The sequence below is a fragment of the Leucopleurus acutus genome, assembly GCF_964270905.1.
Source record: "Leucopleurus acutus genome assembly, chromosome: 15".
Lineage (NCBI taxonomy): Eukaryota > Metazoa > Chordata > Mammalia > Artiodactyla > Delphinidae > Leucopleurus > Leucopleurus acutus.
Window position 1 is genome coordinate 18,701,837 of NC_139157.1, and position 15,758 is coordinate 18,717,594.

Consider the following 15,758-nt stretch of genomic DNA (forward strand, 5'->3'; position numbering starts at 1 on the left):
ATACAAGGAGCTCATAGCAGTGGTTTTCTAGCCCTCAATATGCATTTATTTAAGTTGTCTTAGGTTAAGAAAATATGTATGACCTGTTTATAGAAAGATGATTTATTACTTAGGAATGGCTTACACACTTCTCACTGAAATACATAATTTGATGCCTTTTGTTTACAATGAAAGGAATTGATAAAAATCTATGAGACTACATCCTTGTTTTTTTTTTTTGTAGTTAAAACTATTGCAGTCATCTAAGAAAATTTTGGATGTTCCAGGTCCCTGTACCTAAGTGCCTAATTATAGAGATAACAGGACTGAAATTCAGGAATGAAATTTTGATTAAATTCTGATATACCTTTTACTACAACACACACACACACACACATACACACACACACACACACCATAAATTACACTGAATTTCTTGGCCTTGAGTACTTACCATCTTCTCTAATAAAAAGATATTCTTTTCAAACAAATAGAGAGGTGTAAAGGTAGCATATACAACTACCTGAGGGGACTGTATTGCTGAAGAACCTGTAAAACCAAACACATACTGCGTCATGGAAATTCTAGACAAAATGGAACTGGCAGGTCTTAGTAGACTGTTCAAATTCCTTAATGAACTTATCTTTGCTGATGAAATATAGGTAAATAACTCTGCATGCATATAATAAATGTTAAATCTCAAATGTACATCTATTTTATAGAATGTCTTATCAGTTTTACCTTCACAATAGTACCATATAATTCATTAAGAAATCATTTTACTTCATTGTAAAACACTTATTACATAAACTCACTCTAGCTATCTGTCAATGTAACTTAGCTTTCATAGAATCTTTATTTTGAATTTAAGGAATTCTGAGAGTTTCTGTGTCATTTCAAGTAGAAAGAAAACATAAATAAATTAATCCTTCCATGAAGAATGGAAACTAAGAAGGTAACTTAGTTTGGAATGTTTAAGGCCTGTAGATTTGCTCCTGAACATCAATATTTATTCATGTGTTCCTTAATACCCCTGAACTTACCCCATTTGATTCATGATGCTTTTGTTCTTTAAAGATTCTGGCCAAAATAATAGAATTTACTTTCCTCTATTGTTTTTATTTTTAATTAAAAGGTTTTGATTTATTCCTTTAAAATTCACACACTTAACAAAAGCAGAAATATAGATCAATGGAACAGGACAGAAAGCCCAGAGATAAACCCACGCACATATGGTCACCTTATCTTTGACAAAGGAGGCAAGAATATACAGTGGAGAAAAGACAGCCTCTTCAATAAGTGGTGCTGGGAAAACTGGACAGGTACATGTAAAAGTATGAAATTAGAACACTCCCTAACACCATACACAAAAATAAGCTCAAAATGGATTAAAGACCTAAATATAAGGGCAGACACTATCAAACTCTCAGAGGAAAACATAGGCAGAACACTCTATGACATAAATCACAGCAAGAACCTTTTTGACCCACCTCCCAGAGAAATGGAAATAAAAACAAAAATAAACAAATGGGACCTAATGAAACTTCAAAGCTTTTGCACAGCAAAGGAAACCATAAACAAGACCAAAAGACAACCCTCAGAATGGGAGAAGATATTTGCAAATGAAGCAACTGACAAAGGATTAATCTCCAAAATTTACAAGCAGCTCCTGCAGCTCAATATGAAAAAAACAAACAACCCAATCCAAAAATGGGCAGAAGACCTCAATAGACATTTCTCCAAAGAAGATATACAGATTGCCAACAAACACATGAAAGAATGCTCAACATCATTAATCAGTAGAGAAATGCAAATCAAAACTACAATGAGATATCATCTCACACTGGTCAGAATGGCCATCATCAAAAAATCTAGAAACAATAAATGCTGGAGAGGGTGTGGAGAAAAGGGAACCCTCCTGCACTGTTGATGGGAATGTAAATTGATACAGCCACTGTGGAGAACAGTATGGAGTTTCCTTAAAAAACTAAAAATAGAACTACCATATGACCCAGCAATCCCACTACTGGGCATATACCCTGAGAAAACCATAATTCAAAAAGAGTCATGTACCAAAATGTTCATTGCAGCTCTATTTACAATAGCCCGGACATGGAAGCAACCTAAGTGTCCATCGACAGATGAATGGATAAAGAAGATGTGGCACATATATACAATGGAATATTACTCAGCCATAAAAAGAAATAAAATTGAGTTATTTGTAATGAGGTGGATGGACCTAGAGTCTGTCATACAGAGTGAAGTAAGTCAGAAAGAGAAAGACAAATACCGTATGCTAACACATATATATGGAATCTAAGGAAAAAAAAAATAAAGGTCATGAAGAACCTAGGGGCAAGACGGGAATAAAGACACAGACCTACTAGAGAATGGACTTGAGGACACGGGGAGGGGGAAGGGTAAGCTGTGACAAAGTGAGAGAGTAGCATGGACATATATACACTACCAAACGTAAAATAGATAGCTAGTGGGAAGCAGCCACATAGCACAGGGAGGTCGGCTCGGTGCTTTGTGACCACCTAGAGGGGTGGGATAGGGAGGGTGGGAGGGAGGGAGACGCAAGAGGGAAGAGATATGGGAACATATGTATATGTATACCTGATTCACTTTGTTATAAAGCAGAAACTAACACACCATTGTAAAGCAATTATACTCCAATAAAGATGTTAAAAAAAAATTCACGCACTTACATTTCACTGCACTAGATAATATGTTTATTGAAGAATAATATCTTTAGAACCGCAATTTATAAATTAGATGTTAACCCTGGATCACTCTAAAATGGATTAAGATGTGAACTATGCCCAACTTGTAAAAATATGTTTTTACATTTAAAAAGTAAATTTTGTATATGTAGGGAAGCAAAATTTGTCACCTTAAAATGTATCTCTCTGTCATGAGGATTATTTTGGGCTTTTTTTTTTTTTTTTTAAGAACAGAGTACTCAGGAATTCTTTCTTTTTACCTCCCCCTTAACTGCCTAAAAGAATTCAGATAAAGGGCCTGGTCCAGGAAGAGCACTACCACCAGAGACACCTACAAAGAATATGGGCTAAGTGTGGTAGGGCAGGGCCTAGAGACAAGAGTCCTCTCTGTGTCCCACTGCCTCTGCATGGTAGAGCCAACATGTGTTTACCAAACATTTGCTTTTCAATCTCCAGGTGAATTGCCTTCCTCCCTTTTGAAGTCACAAACCCCCGACCCCCTTTTCTTTCTCTCAGATGGTAGATAAGCCTCAATTGCCTAACTTGTCCTTGGGTTTCATTTTTCTTATGAGGCCTCATACATACATAATTATTATTCTTTTTCTTCTGTTAATCTGTCTCATGTCAATTTAATTCTTACACCAGCTAGAAGAACCTGGAGAGAGTAGAGGGAAATTTTTTCCTTCTCTAACATATTTTTCATGCAGCAGAGATCTGAACCCAGGCAAGTTTACTCCACAGCCCAAACTTTGAACCACATTCTGTATCTAGAGGTTGACTTAACTATGAGTTTGGTAGAAAAAGAGGCATTGTTACCATCATTTTCACAAAGAAAGAAACTCAAAGAAAGGTTTAGCCATTCTCACAAACATGAATAATTATCAGTAACTTTGGGACTGTTATGTCATCCAGTATCAACAAAGATTGCTTAAGGCATCACTATAAGAAAACAAGTTTTTGTATAAAATTAAAAATATAATGACTAGTGTTTGTATTTTCTCTACCAAACCACCAGACATGTTTCTGTAAAAATACAAAGCCAGAACTATGAAAATGCTCTCACGAAAAAACACAGTAATGTATTAAGAAAGAAGACAAAACAAAAAAAGAAAAACAACTAGATAAAGCATAGTGCTGGAGGTAAATGGACATGTTTTCATGTAAAGAAGGATGAACTGAGAATTATGATATACACTCTGGAAGCACCAAGATAGATGACCCAATGTTAGGACTATAAAGTTTAAAATATATATATTATAAATCAACATATATATAAAATTTACACAGAGGAGGACATATATTAATACATATTAATATATAATTATATATTTATATAAATATATTTATATATTATAATAAAAATATGTGTACTAACATATAATATATATTTTTATTAGTATTATATGTCCTCCTTCTTGTAAACACTTCTGTGACTGTTGTACCATAAGAACTTGGATAACATTGTTTCATATGTAGGATCTTGCTCTGTTATGCATAACCATCCTGAGGGCCTAACAATTATGGGCAACCTTGAAAAGCTTATTTAGACATGTCTAAACAGGAAATACATTTCTATGCTCCAGTGTTTTCCAGCATTTTAGGAAATAAGTGCAATAATTATTATTCTAGGAGACTGAGAACTTACAATCTGACAGAGACTGTAGAGAATATTGTACGTCTGATGAGGGCCTTGAACCATGAAGAGACCATTTGGATTTTTCCTTTTCTTTTTCCTTTTCTCCATCTTTACTCCTCTTCTTTCCAAGGTCTTTTGCATCGGCTTTCTCCAACATATTAAAAAAATGTAATAAATCTTTTAACTACAAAACCTCAGTGTATGTTGCTTATTAAGTCATTGTGTTGAAAAGAAAGTTAAATAGTAGTAGTATTTAACTTATTTAAATGTAAAACAATAGCCATAAATTTCCCCAAGTATTACTCACCTCAAATTAGTAACATCAAAATAAAGCAAAACTTTGAAAATTGACATGTATTGTGAAAGACACGCAGCATTATTTATTATTGACTACACATAATTTTATGTTAAATGTAGATGATCAGTTGAATATAATTTATTCATATAAAATCATGGTGTCAGGCTGATTTTCTCATTTAAAAAAGAAAAACCAGCAAAGAAAGTGCTTAAAGTTGAGTCCTAAATGTGGAGCCCTCTTAGATCTTCTTTACTTGGGGCTTGCATTTCAAGAAACACAGCTTTCTGCCTCCAGAATATCTTCTGGTGGAAACTGGCTACGAACCAACATCCACAAACCAACATCTGATTGTCCACATGTTGTGTGTAGTAAAACCCAGTACCCAGAACCGTCCATCATTTGAATTTCCATTCACATTTACATTTCTATGAAACATGTTCTCCTTCAACTTACCCCTAAGCTTTTTTATTTCCTAATAAAGCCCTTCCAATTCTAAAACAGAAATTTCAAATTTCTGCCATTCATTCTTTCATCATTTGCTAAACTTGTAATCACCATTGATCAGCTTGTTTGTTTTTTTTAAATTTGCATAAATGAAAACTATAACATTAACAACTTGTACTGCTCCTTAGCTTCTAAAGTAAATCTATCTCATAGCTTTTATAGTAGATTTAACATCTATGTTAGATACAAAGGCAAAGATAACTATAACTTTAAGTGTAGGATGAGATATTTTATTGGGAAATAAGTACAAAAAACATCAGAATTTTATTTTGTGGCTTTTCTATAAATATTTGCCTTAAAACTAATTATAGGTAATAATATATGACTTCATGTATGATTTTAAAATGGGGTTTTAAAAGGCTTTAAATGCCTATTCAGAATTCATAATTTAAAAAATATAATATATATAATAAAAATTATAAATAGAAAAACACACTTTTCACATAGAAATTTGGAAAGTATGCAAAAATGTTTACCAAAATGTGTTTTTGCCAATACCATGAGTAAATCTGTTGCTTCTCTGTCATGTCATTTCACCCATCTGGCCAACCCCTCTGAATAAAAGTAGCAGCTGAGTCCTACTGGACATGGCCTTCCTCTAGTTCTGCAAGCTTCTGCCACATCTATTTTAAATAACAACGAGAACCTTCATCTCCACCTCCACTTCACTCTTAGTTTGTAGAGAATAGAAGCCTTTTGTCAGAAACCCTCAGCTTCTCCCTATCAAACCCATTCATCCACTGAATGTGCATCTGTCCTCTCCCATGCCCTGTGCCCACCCATTAGGATGGAGGAGACTTTGCTCCCTGGTTTGGTCCAATCCCTTCACCTGGGCTCTCTGGAAACATACACTATGGCTGTCATCTCAACTGCATCTTCCCAATCACTTAAAAATACTTCTTCATCAGGTAAAAATTTAAATATCTTTCACGGGTCCCCTACATTCCCTGTCAGCTTCCACTTTGTCGCTCTCCTGTTCTTCACAGACAAACTCCTAACAGGGGTGTTTATAAATTATCTTACTTCCCACTTATTTCTTAAACTCTCCAACGTGTCTTCCACTCCCATCACTTACCAGTGCCCAGTGACCTCCATATCACAAAATCCAGCAGAGAAACTTGAATTCTCCTCATATTTCAACTCTCAACACTACTTGACACAATCTCCCTGATTCTTAAAACACTCTTTTCCTTTGACTTCAGTAGCAACATGCTCTGCTGGTCTTCTTCCTGTTACTCTGGTCATCCTTTAACCTCTTTTGCCAGCTCATTATTTGGTACCCAGTTCTCAGATATTTAGCTTCTTTAAGGCTGAGTCTTAAGCTTCTTAGTCTTCTCACTTTACGCCATCTCCTTGGGAATATTCATTGTTTAATTTGGCACGCATTTGTCAATGATTCCCAAAAGTATATCACCAGCCTGGAACTCCTGACATGAAAGTACACTTGATTTCTTAAAGGCACTTCAAATTCAATATGTTCTGAGTCATTCTGTGATCTCTCCTCATAAAGCCGTTCCTCTTTTGGCATTACCCCTCTCAATAAAAGGTACTACCATCTATCCAGTTTTGGAAGTCAGAATTTTACACATCATCTTTGCCACATTCTGCCATTTTTTATGTTTTAAATATCACTCAATCATTTACTTTATCTGCCTCTCCACTATGACTGTCCTATTACCCTACGCCAAGCTACTATTGTCTCTGAACTGAGCTGATGCAAAGGTCTCCAAATTGTTTTTTCTGAGCTGATGCAAAGGTCTCCAAATTGTTTTTTCTATGTCCACTCATGTCACTGACTCTCCACCCCCATGTGCACACCAAGTTATTTTCTTCTCAGAGAACGAGAATATCCTTTTGAAAATGTGAAATAGATCATGACTCAACCCTAAACTCTTCATTAGCCGTCAGTTGCTCCTTGGTAAAGATCAATCATCTTAACATGACCTGGAGGATTTGACATGATCGTCTCCTATCTACTTCTCCAGGCTCTTCTTAAGCCACTTTATTCCACACATCCTCTCCTCCAGCTAAACATATCTTCTACCAGGTCTTCCAAATCATTGTCATTCCTGCTACTTCTTCATAATATTTATATCTGCTGTCTCCTCTACCTAGAATGCTCTTCCCTTCTCAGTCCTTAATCTTCCTCCAGATATCCCTATCATCTTTGCAAACACAGCTCAAAATTCCTTAGGGAATTCTTCTTTGATGCCCCAGACTAGGTCTTTCATATGAACTCCTAAAGTTTCCTGTATTTCCCTTCAAGACTCATGTATTGGTATGTATTTATGATTTTTAAAATTAATGTTAGTCCCACTCACTAAACCTTAGTTCTAGGAAGTGAGTTCCACACCTGATTTTGTTCATCAAGTTATCACTAATTCCTGGAACACTTACCGATATTCTCAGCAAGTAGTATATTGAATGGATTGTTAAATGGAGGGATGGATAGACAGAAGTTAACTTGTGATACATGAGAAAGGGATTCCAGGTTCAAATTAATTTAGGATACACTGGGTAAAACGAATTTAAACTGGCTTTTTTTTTGCTTTCTTTTATAAACTAATGCACATTAGATCATTTTAAATGGCACTGATGATAGGCAGATATCACACACACAATTTTTTTGTATATTTTTGAGGAACATTTACAGTAATTATTTCTGGGCAGTATATGGTTAGAAATGCTGGTTGATAAGATCTAGATAAGGACAAAATATCAATATCTTATAAAACATAAACATTTGAAAGATCATTATAGATGCTATCACAGTACATAAAAAAGCTGAGTATCTTCTAGTATATTTAACTCTACTATACAAGCATTATTGTTCATATGTATGACTATATGAAATATTTTAGAAAACATAAAATAAATAATGATTAAATATATTTCCCACTTAAGAAGAAATGCTCCTACACTCTGTAAAATAACTCAAAAAATTTTTTTCCAGATTTTAACTTTCACCTTACAATAACCTGCAAATCATAATCTAATCTGTGTCTATTTCACACTTCCTGAAAAGGAAAACAGGACAACTTTTCTCCTTTGGTATTCTGGTCCTTTCCACTCTACATATAACATATAAGAAAGATGTGTTTAAGGGAAATTGAAAACTTAATGTGTTTTTCTATATTAATAAATATATTAATTGAGTATCATCAAAATATATAATTGCCTTTGATTTTTAAGGAGAGCAAAATATAGTAGAATAATTAACATATGGTAAACACCATTGCAAGTTCTAATATCTTAGAAAGGACCTTAATTACATGACTGTTTTCACAACACTTATATAAATATAATGACAATAAATAATCAATAAATTAAGCAATGACTAAACTATAAAGTGTTTATATATAATACCCATATTGAATAACATCATGATATAGAATGTCTTACCCTTTAAAACTCTGTCACTTTTCTCAGGTAATTTTAGTGTTGTTGCTGAAACTTCAGGTTTGAATTCCTTGCCATCTTTCATTTCTTTGCCATCTTTCACTTCTTTCCCATCCTTCATGTCTTTTCCTTGTTCTTTTAATTTGGTATCTGTGTCTGTTATTTTGCTTTCAGAGCTGGACTCATCTGACAGCTTAAACTCGGGCAATATTTCTCTCAAGAGCTCCCAAACTTTGTCCATATATCCTGGGCTTAGGTAAAAAACAACATTAATTTCCAAATTAAGCTTTTTATTCCACATCAAGAATTGCTGACAAAAAAATTAACTTGCTACTTCAAAAAACCAATTACAATAGTTTCTTCACATGTTAGTTAAAAACACCATTATGTGCTTATTTATTCAACAAGCTTTGACTGAGTGCCTCCTCTGTGGTGGGCTTTGCTGATGCAAGGAGACCAAACACAGAGTTCCAATTAAAGATGGTGATGTAGGAAGATTCTGAAGTCACCTCTTCCTATGGACACAACAAATCTACAGCTACATACAGAACAATTTCCTCTGAAAATAATAAAAAAAATTAGGTGAGGAATTCCTTCATATCTGGCAAATGAGAAAAAAAAAAACAGTGAAATGACTAGGAGAGGCTGAGACACAGTCTTGCCATAAACCTCACACAGTGTGGGCACACACAGTTTGGAGGGAGCTCACATCCCTAAGCTTTTCCCTGAAGAGTGAAGGGTTTGAACCCCACATAATGGCACCCCAACTTTTAAGACCTGCAGATCAGAGACAAGCTCCCAAAACATCTAGTTTTGAAAGCCAGCAGGGCTTGCATCCATGAGGCCCACAAGGCTATAGCAAACTCAGAAAGAGTTCTTAAAGGGCTGTCACGGACTCACCCATCCCAGGACTCACCCATCGAAGAGCACCCAGTAGGAGACTTTAATATCCCACTTTCACCAATGAATAGATCATCCAGACAGAAAATCAATGAGAAAACATTGGCCTTGGGACTTCCCTGGCAGCCCAGTGGTTAATACTTCATGCTTCCACTGCGGGGGGAGTGAGTTTGATCCCTGGTCAGGGAACTAAGATCCCACATGTCATGTGGCATGGCCAAAAAAAAAAAAAAGAAAACATTGGCCTTGAATGACACATCAAATAGGATGGACTTAGAACATATAGAACATTCCACCCAATAGCAACAGAATACACATTTTTCTCAAATGTACATGGAACATTCTCCAGGACAGATCATGTGTTAAGTCACAAAACAACTCTTAATGAGTTCAAGAAGACTGAAATCATACCATGCATCTTTTCCAACCACAACTGTATGAAACTAGAAATTAATTACAAGAAGAAAACTGGGAAATTCACAGCTATGTGTAGATTAAACTATATGCTACTGACCAACCAATGGGTCAAAGAAGAAATTTAAAAAATGCTTTGCGATAAATAAAAATGGAAGTACAACACAACAAAAATACAACAGATACAACGACAACAAATACAACAAAGCAAAGATAGTTCTAAGAAGTAGTTCTGTGAGAGTTCGTAGCAATACATGTCTACATTAAGAAATATGATCTCAAATAAACTACCTAACTTTACACCTAAAAGAAATAGAAAAAAAAGAACAAATGAAGCCTAAAGTTAGTAGAAGGAAGGTAATAACAAATATCAGAGTGGAAATAAATGAGACTAAAAAGACAGTAGAAAAGATCAAAGAAATTAAGAACTGGTTTTTTGAAAAGATAAACAAAATTGACAAACCTTTAGACTCACCAACAAAAAAAAGAGAGAATACTCAAATAAAGAAAATCAGAAATGAAACAGACACATTGTAATTAATACCACAAAATACAAAGGATCATAAGAGACTACTATAAACAAATATACAAAACAAACTGGACAACCTAAAAGAAATGGATAAATTCCTAGAAACATATGATTTACCAAGACAAAGAAATAGAAAATCTGAATGGACTGATTACTAGTAATCAAAAACTTCCCAACAATGAAAAGTCCAGAATCAGAGAGCTTCACTGGTGAATTCTACCAAACATTTAAAGAAGAATTAATACCAATACTTCTCAAATTCTTTCAAAAAATAGAAGACAGGGGAAAATGTGTAAACTCATTTAACGAGGCCAGCATTACCCTGATATCAAAATCAGACAAGGATATCACAAGAAAAGAGAACTACAGATCAAAATCCTTGATGAACATAGACACAAAAAATTCACAACAGAATGTTAGCAAACAATTCAACAATACATTAAAAGGATCATACACCATGATCAAGTGAGATTTATTCCTGGGGTGCAAGAATGATTCAACATGCCTAAATCAATCAGTGTAATACATCACAGTAAAAAAAATGAAGGATAAAAATCATACGGTCATCTCAATAGATGCAGAAAACCATTTGACAAATTCAACATCCATTTATGATAAAAAATGCTCAACAAAATGGGGTTAGAGGGAACACACCTCAATATAATAAAAGACATATATGACATGCCCACAGCTAACATCATACTTAATGGTGAAAAGCTGAAAGCTTTTCTCTAAGATCAGGAACAAGATAAGGATAGCCACTCTCACCACTTTTATTCAGCACAGTATTGGAAGTCTAGCCAGAGCAATAAGGCAAGAAAAGGTAATAAAAGGCTTTTAAATCAGAAAGGAAGAAGTAAAAGAGTCATATTTACAGATGACATAATATTATATATATAGAAAACCTTAAGAAACTCCACCCAAAAGCTGTTAGAATAAACAAATTCAGTACAGTTGTAGGATACAAAATCAATATACAAAAATCTTTTGCATTCTATACACTAATAATGATCTAAAAGAGAAATTAGGAAAACAATCTCATATACAAGTGCAGCAAAAAGACCTAGGAATAAACTTAACCAAGGAGGTGAAAGACCTGTACACTGAAAACTATGATATTAATGAGAGAAATTAAAGAAGACATAAATAAATGAAAGATATACATGGCTTATGGATTGGAAGAATTAATATTGTTAAGATGTCCATACTACCAAAAGCAATCTACATATTTAATGCAATCCCTATCAAAATTCCAATGACATTTTTCACAGAAGTAGAATAAACAATCCTAAAATTATGGAACCACAAAATATCCTGATTAGCCAAAGTAATCTTGAGAAAGAAGAACAAAGCTGGAGGCATCACACTTCCTGATTTCAAACTGTAATACAAAGCCACAGTAGTCAAAAGAGGATGATATTGGCATAAAAGCAGACACATAGATCAATGGAATAGAATAGAGAAGCCAGAAATAAACTCATGCATATATGGTCAATTAATTTATGACAAAGGAGCCAAGAATATAATGGGGAAAAGTACATTCTCTTCAATAAATGGTGCTGAGAAAACTGGACAGTCACATGCAAAAGAATAAAACTTGACCGTTATGTTATACTGTACACAAAAATTAACTCCAAATGGATTAAAGGCTTACAAGTGAGACCTGAAACCACAAAACTCCTAGAAGAAAGCATAGATGTTAAGCTCCTTGACATCAGTCTTGGTGATAATTTTTTGGACTTGACACCAAAAGCAAAGACAACAAAAGTAAAAATAAACAGGTGGACTATATCAAACTAAAAAGCTTCTGCAAAAAAACAAAACAAACCTACAACAAAATGAAGAGACATCCTACTGAATGGAAGAAAATATTTGCAAATTATATATCTAATAAAGGGTTAATATCAAAATATAAAAAGAACTAATTTAACCCAATAAAATGACTATCCAATTAATAAATGGGCAGAGGATCTGAATAGACATATTTCCAAAGAACATATACAGATGGCCAACAGGTACAATGAAACGTGCTAAACATCACTAATCATCAGGTAAATGTAAATCAAAACCACAATGAGTTATCACCTCACACCTGTTGTAATGGCTATCATCAGAAAGACAAGAAATGACAAGTGTTGGCAAGGATGTGGAGAAAAGGGCACTTTCATTCACTGTTGGTGGGAATGTAAATTGGTGCAGCCAGTATGAAGTTTCTTCAAAAAATTAAAAATAAAACTATTGTATAATCCCACAATTCCACTTCTGGGTATGTATCCATAGGAAATGAAAACACTAACTCAAAAAAACAGATGCACTCCCATGTTCACTGCAGTATTATTTACAATAGCTAAGACATAGAATCAACATATGTATCTACGGATGGATGAATGAATAAAGAAAGTGTGGTATTCATATACACAATGAAATATTGTTCAGACATAAAAAATGAAGGAAATCTTGCCATTTGCAACAATATGGATGGACTTTGAGGACATTATACTAAGTGAAATAAGTCAGAGAGAGAAAGACAAATATTGTATGATCTCACTTATATACAGAATCTAAAAACAAACAGCAAAACAAACAAAAATGAACTCACTGATATAGAGAACAGATTAGTGGTTGCCAGAGGCAAGGGGTAGGATTTGGGCAAAATGGTGAAGGTGTTCAAAAGGTACAAATTTCCAGTTATACAATAAATGAGTCATGGGGTGGTAATGCACAGCATGGTGACTGTAGTTAACAATACTGTACTGTATATTTGAAAGTTGCTAAGAGAGTAGGTCCTAAAAGTTCTCATCACAAGAAAGAAAATGATAGCCATGTGTGGTGCTGGGTGTTAACTAGATTTGTGTTGACCATTTCTCAATATATACAAATATTGAATTATTATGTTGTACACCTGAAACTAATATATTGTTATATGTCAATTACATCTCAATAAAAATAAATAAACAAGCAAAGAAACAAAGAAACCAAAATAAACAAAGAGACCAAACATATGGCCCTAGTCTCAAGGCTCACTCAGTCTGGGAGGGGAGAGAGGCATGTCACACACATGACACGGAAAGAATATGTATTTGAGCATCTGTTAAGTGCCAGGCACTTTCCTATATATTATCATTTAGATAAGTGATCTCTATGTTACTTCTCTGTGGAATTTAACAATATTTTTACGTTCTCTAAACTCTTTCCTGAGGCTTCTACAACATCATTCTTTTCTAGTTTCTATTATTATAGAAATCACTTGCAGACTCCTTTGAACACTCCCTTTCCTCTGCTCACTGCTGACCAATTAGGGCTGCTTCCCCAGAGTTCTCCTCAATATGCTCTTGATAGCCTATAGCCTTTCCTCAGTGAGTTAATAAGCACAACCATATTTTAGGTTCACCTGTACTTTTATGTAACCCTCAAATCATTAGCTCCAGCTCAAACCTCTCTCCAGAAGAGAAGAGGTTGTGTACAACCACCTAATAGACATCTATCCAAAAACAAACAACTCGGACTTCTCTGGTGGTGCAGTGGTTAAGAATCCGCCTGCCAATGCAGGGGACACGGGTTCAAGCCCTAGTGCAGGAAGACCCACATGCCATGGAGCAACTAAGCCCATGCACCACAACTCCTGAGCCTGCGCTCTAGAGCCTGCAAGCCACAACTACTGAGCCCCCCTGCCACAACTACTGAAGCCCAAGTGCCTACAGCCTGTGCTCCACAACAAGAGAAGCCACTGCAATGAGAGGCCTGCACAGCGCAACGAAGACCCAATGCAGCCAAAAATAAATTTATAGAAAAGAAATCAAAAACAAACAAATCAATCAATTAAAATATCCTGCCACCATCTTCTAGTTTTCAATCAAGTTAGAAAACTGAGAATGACCAAGTCTCTCTCCATGAAACTCTCATCAAATAAAAAGTACGTCCCTTAGATCCTACCTCCTCCTACTGCAATTGACAACACTTTCTCCATTCTTTTATTTTTTTAAAATATCTTTATTGGAGTATAATTGCTTTACAATGTTGTGTTAGTTTCTGCTGTATAACAAAGTGAATCAGCTATACATATGCATATATCCCCATATCCCCTCCCTCTTCAGCCTCCCTCCCACCTTCCCTAACCCACCCCTCTAGGTGGTCACAAAGCACAGGGCTTATCTCCCTGTGCTATGGGGCAGCTTCCCACTGGCTATCTATTTTACATTTGGTAGTGTATATATGTCGATGCTACTCTCACTTCTCCCTAGCTTCCCCTTCCCCCCCACATCCTCAAGTCCGTTCTCTAGATCTGTATCATTAGTCCTGCCCTGCCACTAGGTTCATCAGTACCGTTTTTTTTTTTAGATTCCATATATATGTGTTGGCATACAGTATTTGTTCTTCTCTTTCTGACTTACTTCACTCTGTATGACAGACTGCAGGTCCATCCACTTTATTACAAATAACTCAATTTCATTCCTTTTTATGGCTGAGTAATATTCCATTGTATATATGTGCTACATCTTTATCCATTCATCTGTTGATGGACATTTAGGTTGCTTCCAATCCTGACTATTGTAAATAGTGCTGCAATGAATATTGTGGTACACGTATCTTTTTGGATTATGGTTTTCTCAGGGTATATGCCCAGTAGTGGGATTGCTGGGTCATATGATAGTTCTATTTTTAGTTTTTTAAGGAACCTCCATACTGTTTTCCATAGTGGCTGTATCAATTTACATTCCCACCAACAGTGCAAGAGGGTTCCCTTTTCTCCACACCCTCTCCAGCATTAACTGTTTGTAGATTTTTTGATGATGGCCATTCTGCCTGGTGTGAGGTGATACCTCATTGTGGTTTTGATCTGCATTTCTCTAATGTTTAGTGATGATGAGCATCTTTTCATGTGTTTGTTGGCAATCTGTATGTCTACTTTGGAGAAATGTCCATTTAGGTCTTCCACACATTTTTGGATTTGTTTGTTTTTTTGATATTAAGCCGCATGAACTGCTTGTATATTTTGGAGAAAAGACCCTGAATAGCCAAAGCAATCTTGAGAAAGAAAAATGCAGCTGGAGGAATCAGGCTCCCTGACATCAGACTATACTACAAAGCTACAGTAATCAAGACAGTGTTGTACTGGCACAACAACAGAAATACAGATCAGTGGAACAGTATAGAAAGCCCAGAGATAAACCCACGCACATATGGTCACCATATCTTTGACAAAGGAGGCAAGAATACACAGTGGAGAAAAGACAGCCTCTTCAATAAGTGGTGCTGGGGAAACTGGACAGCTACATGTAAAAGAATGAAATTATAACCCTTCCTAACACCATATACAAAAATAAACTCAAAATGGATTAAAGACCTAAATATAAGGCCAGACACTGTAAAACT

At 35.2% G+C, this 15,758-nt stretch overlaps 1 protein-coding gene across 1 annotated transcript in view; it reads right to left on the reverse strand.

Moving 5' to 3' along the window:
• ADGB (androglobin) overlaps positions 1–15,758 on the reverse strand; it is a gene marked incomplete at its 5' end in the record, with an annotated part of 169,910 nt that overhangs the window by 94,583 nt on the left and 59,569 nt on the right. The window contains 3 exons of the mRNA XM_082855604.1: positions 434–528; positions 4,351–4,518; positions 8,546–8,793. Coding sequence (XP_082711730.1) covers positions 434–528; positions 4,351–4,518; positions 8,546–8,793 — 511 coding nt within the window. The remainder of the gene's footprint in view (positions 1–433; positions 529–4,350; positions 4,519–8,545; positions 8,794–15,758) is intronic.